The 17330-nt window shown below is 52.2% G+C and overlaps 2 protein-coding genes across 8 annotated transcripts in view; one reads left to right on the forward strand and one right to left on the reverse strand.

Moving 5' to 3' along the window:
- The first annotated feature begins 3989 nt into the window (after positions 1-3989).
- On the forward strand, positions 3990-17281 carry ESRP2 (epithelial splicing regulatory protein 2). Of its 6 annotated transcripts, none has more exons than XM_045989045.1 (16): positions 3990-4562; positions 4641-4769; positions 6213-6326; positions 6436-6550; positions 6813-6911; positions 7138-7192; positions 7269-7379; positions 7465-7597; positions 7683-7725; positions 7898-8199; positions 8296-8508; positions 8617-8815; positions 8962-9148; positions 9454-9619; positions 9695-9800; positions 17262-17281. In XM_045989045.1, the coding sequence occupies exons 1-15, from the start codon at positions 4365-4367 to the stop codon at positions 9782-9784; spliced, it is 2154 nt and encodes a 717-aa protein (XP_045845001.1). In that variant the 5' UTR covers positions 3990-4364; the 3' UTR covers positions 9785-9800; positions 17262-17281. The 6 variants fall into 6 exon arrangements, with proteins under 6 accessions (XP_045845001.1, XP_045844998.1, XP_045845000.1 ...); XM_045989042.1 differs by lacking the exon at positions 17262-17281 and adding an exon at positions 15940-16271; XM_045989044.1 differs by lacking the exon at positions 17262-17281 and adding an exon at positions 10485-10861.
- The window catches only part of NFATC3 (nuclear factor of activated T cells 3), a 132748-nt gene continuing 126906 nt past the window's right edge, over positions 11489-17330 (reverse strand). The window contains exon 10 of one of the 2 annotated variants that reach the window (XM_045989039.1): positions 11489-13694. In XM_045989039.1, the coding sequence (XP_045844995.1) occupies positions 13573-13694 (122 nt within the window). In that variant the 3' untranslated portion in view covers positions 11489-13572. The remainder of the gene's footprint in view (positions 13695-17330) is intronic. The other variant, XM_045989040.1, reaches the window with a different exon arrangement.

Genomic DNA, 17330 nt, shown 5'->3' on the forward strand with positions numbered 1-17330 from the left:
TACACCTCCTTCTCTAACACTCCCCCACTTCCAGGATGCGGTCCTGGTTGGTGCCTGTCAGACCTGAAGAAGGAGATCAGGGACTGAGAGGTCCACAGGCCAGTTGGGCTACCTTCCTCAGATGAGAATCCAGCCAACAGCTTTTGCCCTTTTTCTGTGACACTGGGCCCTTTGCATTCCTTCTTCCTCACACAAGTTCCAAGCTCCCCTGTCTGGACCAGGTAGGTGCCTGGGTTTAGGGCAACGCAATCAAGACCACAGCTTCTGAGCTGGTTTGGTAGCCAGAGCTGAGCCCATCTGGAGGCCAACTGATTCTTCCTAAAGCTCCGGGTTCATCAGGTTCCTATTGCTCTGATGCCAGAGCCTCCCTGGAATCACGAAAGGCCAAACAATGACCAAATCACGACAGAACAGGTCATCTCTTTTTTTTTTTAGATTTTATTTATTTCTTTGATAGAGCTCAAGCACAAGTAGGCACGGTGGAGGTAGACTGAGAGGGAGAAGCAGCCTCCCGCTGAGCAGGGTGGCCACTGTGGGGCTCTATCCCAGAACCGTGGGGCTCCATCCCAGAACCCTGGGATCTTAACCTGAGCCAAACGCAGACACTCAACCAACTGAGCCACCCAGGTGCCCCCAGAACAGGTTATCTAACCTGGCTTAGGCATCAAGGAATGTTACATGAAGGAGGAATTACTAGAGATGGGTCTTGAAGAGTAAGTAGGAATTCGCCAGGAAAACAAAGGGAAGAGTCGGTGGGTGGGGCCTCCAGGTAGGGAGCTTAGTACTTGCAGCAGCCTGGAGACCTGAACAATCACAGTGTGTCTGGGGCACATGGTGGGTGGGAGTGGAACAGAGAGGCTGGAGGTCTTGAAAACCAAACTTAAAAACTTGGCCTATGGGGGCCCCTGAGTGGCCGGTCGTTGAGTGTCTGCCTTCTGCTCAGGTCATGGTCCCAGTGTCCTGGGATCAAGCTGGCATCATCCAGCTCCCTGCTCAGGGGGAAGCCTGCTTCTCTCTCTCCCACTACCCCTCTTTGTGTCCCCTCCCTCTCTCTGTCAAACAAATAAATAAATCTTAAAAAAAAAAAAAAAAAAGGACAAACAAACTTGGCCTGTGCCAAGAAGCCAGGAGCGGTAAAGATGCTCTAACTAGAGGGAGGCGGTCTCAAGGCCCTTCCCTTTTCACTTAACGTCCTGTCGCATTGCCCCAGGTTGGGCTCTTCTGTGCGAGTTCCTCCTCCCTGCCCTCAGCACCTGGTTCAGGCGACAGGGTCAGTGCGCCCTCTGGTGGGTACTCAGCGGAGATTCGGCAAAGGCGCTTAGCGGGAAACCTGGGTGGAGCCCGGAGCGCCGGCTACTCGGGAGGCTCAGGAGATAAGGAAGGGTAGCGGCTGGTGGTCGAGTTGTGGGCCACGGGGCCGCCGAGGGTGTGGATCTCCGCAGTGGATCCAACAAGGCATCCAGCGGAGAATACTCTTCCACAGTGGGATATTTTCTGGCCTGGGAGGGAGAGAGGAGGGAGCTTTTACACCACGCCTAGACGCCCGGTAGATCCCCGTGACCCGCCACACTCCCAGGCTTACATCAGGATTCCCACTCTATATCTGCCCCAACCTTCATGTACCCGCCGCTGGAACGCCAGATTCGGCGACTGTGTGGCCTGGCTCACAGGACCAAGTTCCTTTCCCCGTGAGTACCTGAATTACACTTTGGGAAACGCTACAGCATGGACCTTTGGAGCCTTGCTCACCCCTTTCACGTATGTTATTTCCAATTCATCGATTTACGATTTATGAACCCTAGTAGCTGGGTTAGGATGGGGGACACTGCTCAATGAAATCGAGAAATCTCAAACTACCGCGGCGACCCCTACTACAGGGGGAGGTGCCTTGAGAGAAAATGCAGGACCTGGGATGGCTTGGGAGGGGAGGAAAGAGCTCAGATGAGACTCCTAGAGGAAAAAGACCCGTAGCCCCAGGGAAGGGTACTGAAATACTCACGATGCAAAGCAAAGCACTTTGACAACCAATCATTGATTCACTCCTTGTCTTGAGCAAGCACTACCAGCCAAGCGGTGTGGTAAGCACTGAGGATGAGCCTGTCCTCCAGGGCCTGAGTTCCCAGTGGATGTGGTGTAGGGAGACAATAAAGGATTTACTGTTAGAAGTTACTTTAGTGTTGGGGGAAAGGAGTGAGGGTTGTTTAGTATTAATGTGTGATCTGGGAGGATCCATCTGAAGATGAGTAAAGGAGCTCAGCAAAGCAGGGGCCCTATCGTTATTTTAAAGAATTTAGTTTTTCAAGAAGAGTCCAATCATCGGCAACTGTCATGCGGTTGGAGGCGAGCAGAGTTGCCCCACGCTGCCAGGATGGCTAGGGGTGCCACACTGGAGAGGTCACCTTAAAAAGGTGGCTTCCCTGAACACCTGACCTCGAGACCCACGCTGAAGGAAGAACAAGGGAAGGGCCTAGTGTGAAGGTCTAGAGGTTCAATGGGTGAGGGCTCCCGGAAGGCTGAGATCGAGATCGAGTTAGCACTCAGATGGCAAGGTGCTGACGCCGGGCTGCCTTGTAGAAGCTGGACCCCAGACAGGAATCCTGCAAAGAGCGACGCCCGCCAAAGGAGTTTTAAGAGAGGCCCTGACGGTGAACACGGGTTTGAGGCAAAGGCGTGGATGGAGGAAAGCCCACCTCCGCCAAGCGCACGCGCGCTCCAGGGCGGATAGGGGAGGAGCTTTACTTCGCTGCTGGGCCCCGCCCCCAAACAAATATTTGACATTCCAGGCTTATCTAGAGGCTAACTGGACCCAAAGAGCGCAGTTTCCCCCTCCCGCAGGGCCTGATTGGCCTACCGCTTCCGCCGTCGGAACCAGCGGGCAAGCGCCGGAGAGGGCTGTCCGGAAAGGGGCGGATACCCGCCTATACCAGAGGAAGCGCTCGTCACCCGAAGCCGCTGGAAAACCTGTCTGCTTCCCACTCCCGGCGCAGGTCACTTCCGTACTGGGCACGTCGGTCTCTTTATCCGTTAAGTAGGGACGCGCGGAAGTGTGGGTTTAATGGGCAAGGCCTCGGAAGTTCCCCGGGCTCTTTGTCCATCGTGCGAACGGCCGGACGCAGCGCCCAGCTTTTCCGAAAGCGCGAGGTGCGGCTCCCGCCTGTTTCCGCGCGGCCTTGGCAAGCGCACGTCCTTTCCTCCCGCCATACCCTTCAGTTTCTCAATCATATACGTGGGGAGCACTTAGGGAAGTCCGGGGCGGCCTGGAAATGCGCCGTAAAGGAGCCCCACCAAGCACGACGGGGCGAAAGGGTGTTGGGGGTCCTCCACGCGGGACTGCCCTTACTGGGTTGCTGGTCTCCGACGGTGAAGAGATGGAGGTTCTGCAGCCCGCACGCGCACAGTACACCTTCGCCGCTAGCCCCCACGCGCCAGCGCGCTCACATCTCCAGAGGTCAGGAGGCGACGGCGACGAAAACAGGCAGCAGTCTCCACGTGGGGTAACCCCGAACATTAGGCTCACCCCCGTCTAGAGTGGCGTTCTCTGGAGTTGGAGCGGGCGCGCTTCCTGCTTCCCCAGCACCGAGGCCTGCACACCACCTGGAGTGTTCGGCACCGCGGGCACATCCTGGAGCCAGGCTAAGGGCAGGTCTTCCCACGTGTGTGCACAAGCCCTGCCCCGTGACCTCTACTCCCCCGTTCCCATAGCTCTAAGAACCTCTGCTGATCCCTGACCCTCCCCCCAATCCACCTGGCCTCCGGTGACCACTCCCTCACAGGCCTCTGGGTGATATCCCGTAATTCACCGCCCTCTTAGGTGACTTCTGTCACCCCCCGACCGGCCGTCATGACACCCCCCCACCCCACAGCCCCTATACTGCCTCCTGGTGATTTTCACAAATCCCATGTGACCCCTACGGACCGCAGAAGGCCCCTGTTTTTGCACTGTTCTTGGCGCAGGCCTCATGGTGGGGAGGGACAGATAGTAGAACGAGACCGAGTCAGGCGAAGCCCCCTGACGCAACGGGAGGCCGGGCCGTGAGCGCGTGCCCAGGTCCGGCGTCTGAGCGCGGACTCTCTGGGCTAGATTCTAGCTGCCTTCCCACTCTGTTCCCCCGGCTGCCCTCGGTCACGTGGCCCGCGGGGCCTACAGGTAACTCGCCCGGAGAGGGCGGGGGCCAGTAGCCGCCCCGCCCCACGGGGCGCCGCGGGCGGGTCTCAGCAGCGCCCACTCCGCCAGCCGGGCCGCAGGTGCCGCCCCCGACACACGGTGTCCCGCCCAAGCTGATTCGTGTCTGCTATCGGCCGGTGCGAGCGTGCGCCTCGTCGGTCCGCGTGTGTCTGGTCGAGCGCCCCCTTCCTCTGCGGCCATGACTCCGCCGCCTCCCCAGCCACCGCCCCCGGGTCCGAACCCCACCTCAGACTCTGCCGCCGACCCCCGCCCCGGGCCGGGACCCCTGGTCGTACTGTTCGGAGCCACGGCCGGTGCGCTGGGACCGGACCTGGGTTCCGATGAGACCGAGTTGATCCTCTTAGTCTGGCAAGTGGTGGAGCCGCGGAGCCGTCAGGTACGGTGAGAAGGGGTTGGTGGGGTCCCTAGGATCCGAGGAGAACAGTGGCTGATAGGTTTCCCCCGCCGCTCGTAGGTGGGGACGTTGCACAAGTCATTGGTTCGCGCCGAGGCGGCCGCACTGAGCCCGCAGTGCCGCGAGGCGAGCGGCCTGAGCGCCGACAGCTTGGCGCGGGCCGAGCCGCTGGACAAGGTGCTGCAGCAGGTGAGTGCTGGGGCCCGGGTGAGTGGAGGCATGGCGGGCCGCGGGGACATTTCTCAGCGGGAGAGGCGGCAGGAGGCAAGGCCTGGCGTGCTGCGACCAACTGGCCTGGGCGGTAGGACGAGTTCCTGTTGTTTAAGTTTCAGAGATTCCCGCGTGTGCCGGCCGTTCCTGGGGGCACCTTCCTTTTCAGCTTTTCCAGGGATTCACTCCTAGTGACGCGGTGGGCTGGAAACTGCGAGACCCCTCCCAGGGCCGGCAGGGCTGTGGGGTGAGACGCCTCTGGCAGACCTGGCCAGGTCTCGGAGAACGGCAGTCGGAAGGCAAAAGGGCCGAGGGGCCTGGTGTCGGCCACAGGTCACTGTCCCGCCGCCGGCTACGTCGGCCCACCCACCCGCCTAGGAGACGCTGGAGCGGGGGCGTAGGGCGGGGTCTGCCTCGGAGGCAGACGCCGCCAGGTGTAAGCTGCTCGTCTAGGCCTGTCCGGGCCGGCTGGCCAGGCGTGGGCGCTGTCCGGACCCCGCCTGAAGGCTACCTGTCTCCTCAGTGCAAAGGCCCAGGGTGCCTCCCAGTCCTGGCTGAAGTGGGAGGCGGGTCCCATTGCTGTTTTCTTTTTCTTATCTCCGGTGTTGCACTCACCCAGAGCCTGATTCTTGAGTGTAATGAGTTTAAGTGGTTTACAGGCACAAATTCTTTCATTTTCCAACAACGCCGGTGGTTCTTGATGAGGTACAAACATGTTGAACCTGATCCTGTTCCAGAAGGGTTCCCAGTCTAGACCCTACTTGGGGAGCGCACTGAAGGAGAACTGGGTTGGCTCGCTCTGGGCCTGTGCCTAGTACTTCTACTGTTCTCTAGCAGGGAGGAAGGCTGGGGGGCTGGGCAGCTTGAGAAGTGCCACCCCCTCTGTGAGCAAACAGCTCGGTGCCAGCTGGTCGATAGTGTGGGTCAAAGCTCATGCTGCCCAGGGCGTCCAGGTGTGGAGCTCTGTCCTTGGATTTTCTCTGGCCCTGGGTTGGTCAGACCTAGAGGCGGGGCTGCCATTGACCAAGAGCCAGCTAGGCCTCAGGCAGGAGGATTGGGCCTCCCCCACCTGTCTGAGGGTGGTGCCTGGTCCCGGACAGGTTTAACCTGCTTTGCCCCGCCCCTTCCCACCTGCTTGTCCCACTCCACCAGGTGTTTGCTCTGGCCCCACTCCAGACTCTTTGGGAGTGTGTTTGATGGGGGCTTGAGCGATACGTGTCTGCCCCCGTTTGGCCTGGAGAAGGTGACAGTGGACTGGGGGAGAAGAGGGACACAGAACCAGGCCTCACACCTGTGGCCAACTCCTCCCCAGGCAGGGTAGGGCTGAACATCTAGCCGAACCTGCTTTGCAGCCTGTGCCCTCCCTTCTGCCTGCCTAGCTATGAGTATGTGTCTGTCTCTCTCCCCACTCTCTCTCCCCAGTTCTCACAGCTGGTGAGCGGGGATGTGGCTCTGCTAGGTGGGGGCCCCTACATGCTATGCACTGATGGGCAGCAGCTGCTGAGACAGGTCCTGCACCCCGAGGCCTCCAGGAAGGTATGCCACTGAGGGCACAGCAGGGGGTAGGGTTCCTAGGACCCCTGTTATGGGGGTGGGCAGGGCCACTCAGTTCCCCCCACTCATGCCCCCTCCCATGTGCCTCCAGAACCTGGTACTCCCGGATACCTTCTTCTCCTTCTACGACCTCCGCAGAGAGTTCCATGTGCAGCATCCAAGCGCCTGTCCTGCCAGGGAGCTCACCGTGGCCACCATGGCACAGGGTACCTGTGACCCGGAAGGGTTAGGTTGGGGGGAAGCTGTGTTTGAGTATGTGCATCCTGAAGGGTTACACACACGAGTTCACATTATCTGTCAAGTCCTTGACAAGACATGCCTCCGTGTGGATGCCGGGGTGCGTCTGGAATAGGGACACGTGTCTGCATGTGTCTGGGATGGGGACTTGTAAGGGCGTATTTGAGCCGGATCAGAACAAATGTTTGCCTCTCTTTTGGGATATCCTCATTGTTACTTCTCTGCTCATAGACTTGGGCCTGGAGACAGATGCCACAGAGGATGACTTTGGGGTCTGGGAAGTGAAGACAATGGTAGCCGTCATCCTCCACCTGCTGGAAGAGCCCAGTGGTAAGGTTTCCCTCGCCACCTGTCACCTGCTCTCAGCACTGGGCGATGTCTGCGTCTTACTTCCTCAAAGTCCCCATCCCCACTTGTTAACCTTCTTTGAGAGACCATAGGTGGAAGCTCCTTTGTCACCTTCTTATCCCCCTCAACTGTCCTCTTTTTGCAGAGCTTGGTGGGGAGACCCCCCCCTCCACCAGACCCTGCTGACCCCCATGCCATCTCCTCTCAGGTCAATTGTTTTCGAGGGCAGAGGTGGTAAAGCAGAAATATGAGACAGGCCCTTGGTGAGTGTGAGGGTGGGGCTGGGGTGGGGGTGGGGGCCAAGAGCTGTGAGGCTCTGACTCTGCCCTGCCCCCGCAGCAGCAAGGCCGATGTGGTGGACAGTGAGACTGTGGTTCGGGCCCGTGGGCTGCCCTGGCAGTCATCAGACCAGGATGTGGCTCGGTTTTTCAAAGGACTCAACATTGCCAGGTGGGTCTGGCAGGGTGGGCGGGCTCAGGAGGGCGGGCTGCCTCCCCCCCCCAGGCACTAACGAAGCACTGCACTGCCTCTTCAGGGGTGGTGTCGCACTCTGCCTCAACGCCCAGGGCCGCAGAAATGGCGAGGCCCTCATCCGCTTTGTGGACAGCGAGCAGCGGGACCTAGCGCTGCAGAGACACAAGCACCACATGGGCGTCCGCTATATCGAGGTGGGGCTTTGGGCTGGGGTACAGCAGGGCACAGCTGAGGCCCAGCAGGCTATAGACCCATGGGCTGTCCTCACTGTTCCCATAGGTATACAAAGCAACAGGAGAGGAGTTTGTGAAGATCGCGGGGGGTGAGTACGCTCCCAGCAGCACCTCGCTCTGCTGGTTCTCCATCCGTGTCCCACTTGCCCACCCCTGCCCCCCTCCCCGCCTTCCTGCCCCCTTCCCAGCATGCCACGTGAAGGTGGGTATCTGGAAGGGCACAGATGAAGTCAGTGGGTGACTCCCCTGCCTCTCACCAAGGCACATCCCTAGAGGTGGCTCGTTTCCTGTCACGGGAAGACCAGGTGATCCTGCGGCTGCGGGGACTGCCCTTCTCGGCTGGGCCGGAGGACGTGCTGGGCTTTCTGGGGCCCGAGTGCCCGGTGACTGGGGGTGCTGACGGGCTGCTGTTCGTGCGCCACCCTGACGGCCGGCCCACCGGTGATGCCTTTGCCCTCTTCGCCTGTGAGGAGCTGGCGCAGGCTGCACTGCGCAGGCACAAGGGCATACTGGGTAAGCGATACATCGAACTCTTCCGGAGCACGGCGGCTGAGGTGCAGCAGGTGAGCACCCAGGGCTCCCCCTCCTCCCGTGTGCGTCTCCTCCAGGGTCCCCCGTCCCGCCTGCCTTGACGGGCCTGTGGCTGCCTTCCTTGCCAGGTCCTGAACCGCTATGCATCCAGCCCACTCCTTCCCACACTCACCGCTCCCCTGCTCCCCATCCCCTTCCCACTGGCAGCGGGAACTGGGAGAGATTGTGTACGCCTTCGAGGCCTGCCCTATACAGCCACTATTGAAGACATCCTGAGCTTTCTGGGGGAGGCAGCTGCTGACATCCGGCCCCACGGGGTGCACATGGTGCTCAACCAGCAGGTGAGGCTTTTGCCTGCAGGGCAACCAACACAGTCAGAGAGGGCTGTGTGGTTGGGAGCGAGGCTCTTTTGCCGGGACAGGTTGTTTATGAGACGACCCTGTGCACAGGGTCGGCCCTCGGGCGACGCTTTCATCCAGATGACATCAGCAGAGCGGGCCCTAGCTGCTGCCCAGCGTTGCCATAAGAAAGTGATGAAGGAACGCTATGTGGAAGTGGTCCCCTGCTCCACAGAGGAGATGAGCCGTGTGCTAATGGGGGGCACCTTGAGCCGCAGTGGCATGTCCCCTCCACCCTGCAAGCTGCCCTGTGAGTGTTGCAGAGGCTGGGGAAGGAGGCATGTGGGGGCCAAGCTGTTGTAAGCCTCCCTTTCTGCAGTGGGGACTCTCTTCTGGCTGCCTCACCCAGGGCAGTGCTGGGCTCCCTGCAGATGCACTCTCTGCTTCTGCCTCCAGGCCTCTCACCACCTACCTACGCCACCTTCCAGGCCACCCCAACACTCATCCCCGCTGAGACGGCAGCCTTGTATCCCTCTTCAGCACTGCTCCCAGCTGCCAGGGTGCCTGCTGCCCCTACCCCTGTTGCCTACTACCCAGGGCCAGCCACTCAACTCTACATGAACTACACAGCTTACTACCCCAGGTACCAGCTGCTGAGAAAATTCCAGTCTTGCCCCCATTCTGGTGTGCGGGAGGGTCATGATCCCCTTCCTGAGCCACATAATCCAGGGTCTGTTAGAGCTGGGACTTAATCTAAAATTGACAAGGAAGTGACAGGTACAGTCTGGAAAATATAGTCTACAAATGAGAATGGAAAAGACTCTGGAGACAGAAGTTTTAGGGAGGAGGAACTGAACTAAACCCAGGCAGAGACAAGGGAAGAGGGAGGGAGGCAGGTCTAGGCCATAGATGGCACTGCACTCCTAAATCCTGCCTCTTCCGTCCTAGCCCCCCCGTGTCCCCGACCACTGTGGGCTACCTCGCCACACCCCCTGCTGCCCTGGCCTCTGCTTCCACCTCAGTGTTGTCCCAGCCAGGAGCCCTGGTCCGAATGCAGGGTGTCCCATATACAGCTGGTATGAAGGATCTACTCAGCGTCTTCCAGGCCTATCAGGTGAGGTGTGGCTGGAGGGCTTGGGAACTGGCTAAGCCTAGAGCTCCCTCTCCTAAATCTCCTTCCCTTCCGCAGTTAGCCCCTGATGACTACACCAGTTTGATGCCTGTTGGTGACCCGCCCCGAACTGTGCTACAGGCCCCCAAAGAGTGGGTGTGTTTGTAGGTGAGAGAGCCAGGAGGTAAGAGCTGGCTAACGTCTCTCATGTCTCTCTTTGCATCCAGAGAACCAGTACCCTCAACCAGGTGGCTTCTTTCTGGGCTTGTCAAAGCTCTCAGCACCTAGAATGAGCTCAAGCTCCAGCTCCATCTCCCACTTGTTGCTCTGCCTGTTCACCCAAAGATGACGGCTGGACCCTATAAGCAGGGCTGGGGGTGGAATGGTGTTACCCTGCTCCCAATGGCCTGATCTGGGCCTCCTGAGTAGCACCATGAGATCCTTTGGTCTCTTTGGTCATGGTCCGTACCCAGATTCTGTGGGGCTGATGTCCACAGCAGCCATGCTTGCTTTTTATAAATATAAGTCCTGGTGCCTTCAATATATGACTCCTGGGAGCTTCTGAGTAAAGATCCCAGTATTCTGCTTTCCCTTTCTCTTCTGGTAGGGGGCAGGGAGGCAGAGAATGCTGGCCCCAGCCCCTGGAATACTTGACCCGTAGTGGCCACATTGTGCCATGGGTCCAAGGACACTAGCTCTCCTCCAACTTGGCATAAGGACTATCAGGTGGCAAAATCACAGACTGTTTTGACAGACTGTACTGCAGTATTCCCAGAGGACACTAGGGGGCAGGAGGCCTTCACACAAAAACTCAGGCCTGAATTTTAAAGGGAATTTTCTGCCTACTTTTCATGCACACCTTGGGCAGGCCAGTTGTCCTGAACTCAGCAGACATCATGGAATGTCCTTTGCACCCATTAGAGGGTACAGAACTGAACCTTCGGAAGGAATTTGGAACTCTACTCACTACTTCGTAAAATAAACAAAGGTTCCTAACCAAGTGGACTTTCTAAAAGCCAAAGTGCCTTTAGCTGCTTTGGACTCCCAAGTGTGGGGCTCCACACCTGCCCCAGGGAGAGGAAAACTCACGCAAATTTCAAGGACACTGTTAACCTGTCACCATTTATTATTTCAGCCCTGTTAACTGAGGAACCTGAATTGCTGGCTCTTCCCTTTGTTATTTGTGTAAGGAGCACTATACTCCTATAAAAGGTTTTAAAGTACAAAATGTGTAAGAAAACACAATCCCAAGTGCTGTAAACATAACAGAGAACCAATTCCTTAACTGTACATTGCCCATTTTATAAAATACAAGGTTTCAATTGAATCCTTTTGAGCCTTGAAGGTAACATCTATTCTGAATATTACAAACAGGGCTTCAAGGCTGGGGGTGCCTGGGTGGCACAAAACTCTTGGTTTTGGCTCAGGTTGTGATCTCGGGGGTCTCCCTCTCCCCCCCAAAATAAGTAAATCTTTAGGAAAACAAACCCACCACTCAAGGGCTTCATGGCCAGATCCTAGCAGAACTCCAGTGTTGGTAGTTAGCTCCGGGCAGCAACACCACACGGGAACCTGAAGACAGGACATCTGGTCCCTTTCAAGGAGTTTTCAGCCATGTTTCTTAGTATCTAGCAAGTAGAAGGCTGCTTATCCCCTTCTTCAAACCAAGAGGTAGCACAGGTTGGAAGGGGCAGGGGTAGATGCTAAGACATGCCCAGTTGCTCAGTGTTGCTACTAGAGGTTAGTTTGCACAGTCCAGTGACTCTGTGCCTTAGCACCACTACGTTGTACAGAAGTTTAGTCTTCACCTACAAAGCCAAAAAGTACTGATTCTTAAGCCAAAGACTTAACAAAATGATACAAGATTGCTTATATAGTATACAAAGCTCTTTTAAAATTCAACTTTTATTTTAAATACGAAAGCATTTCTAGTGCTACAGGCATCAAGGTATTTAAAAGGCATCAGAATTTGGTGCATAGCAACTCTGGATCATAGAGGCTTTTATTCCTGAGGGCAGCAGAGCAACCCCCAGAGGGTCCTGCAAGGGAAACTCTTGCAGTAACCCCATGTGAGACGGCTACCCCAGGGGCAAGAGGGTGGAGGCAAGTCCGACCAGCTGTCTGGAACTTCGTATCAGAGGCTGCCTCTTAAAACCCCTCCAAAGGAAGCTGTGAGCTGCCAACTACAGGCCCTGAAGCAAATCTCACTATCCACATTCTGACATAAAAGTTTTAAAGAAAAATGTGAAAACACCCAGCTCCAGGAGGGACCAGAGTGATTTGCTGAAGTATAGACATTTTTCTCTAACTAGGTTTAGGGGAAAACTAAATCATGGTTTGAAGGGAAAAACAAAACATACTTCTTTATCCTGCAGGAGGCCAACGGCTCCTACCTGGCTGACTAGAGGAGGTGGGCAATGAGCCGGCTCCCCCTGTGGAGGCCTTGGCCTCAATGGAGAGTCCTGTCATCTAGGACTCCTAATCCCCTGGAGTAAAAACATCAAGCCCTTGACCAGCTCAGCACACTGTCACACATATAGGCACTCAAAAAAAAAAAAAAAATTCCTTCCTGAATAAATGACATTACATGATTTTGTTGGAAAACATACTGCAAAGTTCAGGTGCTTTGAAATGGGCCCAGCCTTGGAATAGGTACTAATCCCATTAAAGGGAGGAGGAAGGGCAGGGTTTGGAAAAAGCACCCGACTCGGGCACCTCCTTTGGTAGACAGCAGGCTGGAGTTTCTTGCTGGCCCCTGCCCTGGGCACCAGCCTCACCAGCAGCAGCACCAGGGCATCTTTGGTGTGGAGGGTCAGGTCTATGATGCTACCTCATGTCTGGGTTTGCCTCGAAGCCTTTTGGGGAAAAGGCTGTTTTTTTTTTTAGGCCATGTAGATGGGAGGAGGGTAGGCCAGAATCATTGTAGGCTGTAAACAGAACGAGGGATAAGCATTCCATTCCACTGCGAATCTTAGAAGCTTCCCTTCTGGAGTCCTATATTTTCTCTGCTCCTCTTCTGACACAGCCTGGCCTCTGGAGAGGAGTTAGAACCAGCAAATTTGCCTAAACCATCATGAGGCTGTGGCTTCAAAGGTTATAGAGCAGCCAAATGCAGATACTCCCAGTTAGAAAAGGTCTGGGGCAGAGGACACAAAAGGGAAATGCACTCCACAGCCTACTTGTTTGCAGGATGGCAGGATATTAAAGCTAGGAAGCTAAAAAAACCCACCTTTCAAAGTCACCTCACATGTAGCTATCTTATCCAAGGCCCTGAGGGGGAAAAAAGCAATTTCAACATGGCTTCAGTATGGAGAGATTGCAGGAAGATTACCTAGAACGTTACAAAAAGGCTATGCTCTGGAATGTCATTTTATATTCCAACACGTCAATGATTGGAATGGTCTCTTCTCTAACAGTTTACTTTTATAAAGAGGTATGAGCTACATTTGGCTTTATTTCCTATAAATCTATGAAAGGCTTCAGGACATGCTGAGTTTCTGAGGCATAGGTGTAGGCTTAGAATTTTTTTTTTTGTTTGCCTCTGGAAGGTTTTATCAAAAGTTCCTACTTTAAAAATATCATCAAAGCTAAAGAGTCCTTCAGTCCATAAAGGAGTAAAATCACCAATCATAGCTAAGCAACCAGGTCACTTGCAAAAGCAGCATCTCTGAAATGGAGAGCCTGCTGCATTCACACTCAAAGCACCCATCATATAAAAGTATCCTATTTAAATGTAAAAAGCAAAGCTTATTTCCCCAAAGCTCAGTCTATGCTGCTCCTGTTCTTTTACAAAATCTACCCATGGCCTGAGGTGGAAGAATGCTGCTTTCCCCACATATGGTGACCCCAACTCCCGGTGCCAGTCCTGAAGGCCACAGAGTTGGAAACCCAAGGTCCAAGGAGAGAAACATGATGAGAAGTACGTGGTGGTGGACACATGGCTGCAGTGAACACTGTCAGAGGCCATCGGATCTTCCTATATCCAGGGAATCAGGGCCTGGAAGGGGAGCCTGCCTGCTCACCCCTGTTCCTTGGGAAACAGAAATCTGAGACATGTCTCTCCCAATTATCTCGTTCACTGAAAAACAAGAAAAAGAATGATTAGTAACCTTTGTATGACTGACAAAGATATTTTTCCCTTTCCAGTTTTCTGTAAAGGTAAATGCAGTGCTTAAAGCCTGGTCCTAAACTGAATGGAGACCTTATTCCAGACCTCTCTTTTCCAGACCTCAGTGTAGTTTGGGATGGGAAGGGAGATAGGTCAGAGAACCGGAAACATTCTTACCCTGTATCAGGTTATGCTCTAGAGCAGAAGACAGGATATCTGAAATGAGTTCATATTAATCTCACTTTTCCTGAATTTGCATGCCTTTACAGGAGGTTTTCCCCTTCTGATTCCTGTGGTGTACTTTGTATGTAAAGTGAATGCAAATGTTTTAGTGAGAATAAAGGAAGATTTACTAAATAAAGCAGTTACTTTGTTACCTTATGCTAATACAAAGTATTCTTCATTATGTTGGGGGCAAACTTTTGGAAAAGACTCTTGATTTTTTGATGGTTTCTATGATAAGTCAAGCACTTCAAGAAACATAGTGCTCTGTGAAGCACAATACAAAAAACTTCAATATCCCAGGGGTGGCTTAGTTGGTTAAGTGTCTGACTTCAGCTCAGGTTATGATCTCGGGGGTCAGGGAGGAGCCTGCGTCTCCCTCTCCTCCCTGCTTGTGCTCTCTGTCCCTATCTTTGTCTCTCTCTCAAATAAATACATAAAATCTTAAAAAAAAAAAAATACTCCAAATTCCCCCAATAAGAACCCTTAGTTCTCTTATCATGAGAATTCTTTGCTTTGAAATAAAAATTCTTTCCTTTATCAACTAAAGATTAAACTCCTAGGTGTATACTCAAAAGAACAGAAAACATACATCCATATAAAAAACTTGCACTCAAATACAAGTTCACAGAAGCATTTTTCATAATAGCCCCAAAGTGGAAACAACCCCCAGAGGTCTACCAAGTGATGAATGGATAAACGAAATGTGGGCTATCCATACCATGGAACATTATTCAGCCACAAGAAGCAATGAAGTTCTAATACATGCTACAACATGGATGAACCCTGAAAACATGCTAAGTGAAAGAAATCAGACACAAAAGATCATACATTGTTTGATTCCATTTGTATAAAATGGCCAGAACAGACAGAAAATAGGTGGTTACCAGGAGTTACGGTGAGGGAGGAATAGGGAGTGACTACTAATGGGTATGGGATTTTTTTTTTTTCTTTTTGAAGTAATGAAGGTTTTCTAAAATTAGTTGTGATAGCTGCACAATTCTGTGAATATACTAAAACCACTGAATGGTGTATTTTCAAGGGTGAATTTTACAGTAATGAATTATATCTCACTACAGCTGCTATAAATGAAAATAGGCCAAGACAAAAAAAAATTTATACTTAGAATGTGATGTGATCATAGCAAAGGACACACAATCACTTAAAAAATCAAGTATTAACATCTACTCTTTTTATAGTTTAGGTAATTTTAAAAATTCTTCAAATTCATACACTGATGGCTATAAGAAGGGAACTAACATTCACTTCATAAATATTTACTGAGCATCTATGACAGTTCACAACTGAAATTTTGTATCTTATTTCAATCTTCACAACATTTGAAGGTAACTACTAACCCACTATTTTATAAATCAGTTAACTGAGGCTTTGGCAGTTTACTCATTTGCTTAGTAAATGGTGGAGTGAGTTTCCAAACCCCTGTCAGTGCTTGGAGGCCAAGAGTAGAGAAACAGGGAAATGATTTATACAAAGTGCGAAAACCTGGACAAATGTGATGCTTGGAGAGGGAGAGGGAGTATGGTAAGAGCGAGGGGAGAGAGACAGGAAAGAGAATCTAAAAGGCACAAAAATAGAAAAGGCAGCCGTTGGCACCTGTTATTCCAAGCCACATTAATAAGCAAGGAACAGTGTTTTCAGTGTGGACTCCACGTGTAGGTCTATGGCCTAGTCTCATGCTAGGGATGGCCCATTATCTCTGCATGTGGCCTCTCACATAACTCACCACACTGAATTACTGGTAGGGGGTCATTATTCTCTGTCTCTCAATAGCTTGTGAGCTCCTTAAGGGCAAGGACCTTACTAATAAAGAAACGGCAATTTCTGATGACAACAAATGGATCCTAATTCAGTACAATTACTTGAAAACTACTGGGAAATAATACGCTTAAAGTTCACTAGGTGATGGGGTAGGAAAGGGACCAAACAATGTTATTAAGACTAATGCAGGACCATCTGATTTTTATTTTGACAGTGCCTATTTTAGACAGGTCTCCCAGCAGTGGCAACAAGCCAAATACAGAAGCGAGTACCAGCTGACAATCATCTTTTCCCAACACTTATCCCTTCCATGGATGGTAACTTCAGAGATGTTCCAAGCTGCCATGCAACACACCTTCTTAAATTATCTCACTGTCCAAGTTTTAAATCTACAAGGTGATTAAAATGGTGTTTTATCATTATAAAAAAAAACCCACACATGACGTATTGTTTTCCTGTGTCTTTATGAGGAAGTCATTGCTTACATTTTCTTGAGGATGAGGGTATATATCCAGTACTATCCACCCACTGACCAAGTACACTTTTTTCTTTCATTTATTTTTTTAAGATTTTACTTATTTGAGAGAGAGAGGAGAGTAAGAGCACAAGCAGGGGGAGTGGCAGACAGAGAGAGAAGCAGGCTCCCCTGTAAGCAGGGAGCCCAATGTGGAACTCGATCCCAGGACCCCGAATCATGACCTGAGTGGAAGCCAGACACTTAACTAACTGAACCACCCAGGCGTCCCCACCAAGTACTCTGATGATAAGAATAAATACATCATTTTCTGAGGTAGTCAGGTGATTGTGTTTATAGCAAAAGCCTGATCAAAGCTGTTTTCTTTCTGCTCTCATCAAAGTTCTGTTGTTCTTTTGCTTGTGATACCTAACCTCACTTTAGCGAAGCAACCTGGTAGGTTCTTGACTGTTTGGGATTTTAAGACTATGATAAAGCCAAGATGATTTTCCACAAAGAAGCACTCAGCTGACAGTACTCAAATATACTTTGATACAGAATATTAATACATAATAATTAGTAGATTTAAGTTCCAGTAGGGCAGGGACCTTATCCATCTTGTTCTCCACTGAACCCTTAGTGCCCGGTACATACTATGTGCTGAATACAATCACTGAGCAAGTGAATATTTTAATATAATTTGGAGACTTGGAAAAACAAAAATTATGCTCAAATAATTGCTAAAGGTGAATACTGAATATGAGTTTTGGGACAAGGAGTCAGAACTACAACAAAGTGGTCCTTTTGCTGCCCTTTAGCAATGACTTGAGCACAGTATGGCAGAGTCTGCGGCTCTTCTCTGCCTCTCACTTCTCCCTGAGGCTGGGAGCTTTGGGCTCAGGATCCTACCTCTGGATTTCTGAAATCGCTTTCTGCTGCAACCAGCAAAAATTTGAGTGTCAACTTAAGCAAGTCAAAATTATTACTGGTAAACAAATCTATAATGTAAATTATTAGCAATATGGATAGACATAATATTTAAGTTACTTCTTTTTTTTTTTTGGATTTTATTTATTTGACAGAGAGAGAGCGCACAAGCAGGGGGAGCAGCAGTTAAGAGGGAGAAGCAGGCTCCCTGCTAAGCAGAGAGC

The sequence above is a fragment of the Meles meles genome, chromosome 19, assembly GCF_922984935.1.
Source record: "Meles meles chromosome 19, mMelMel3.1 paternal haplotype, whole genome shotgun sequence".
NCBI classification, from domain to species: Eukaryota; Metazoa; Chordata; class Mammalia; order Carnivora; family Mustelidae; genus Meles; species Meles meles.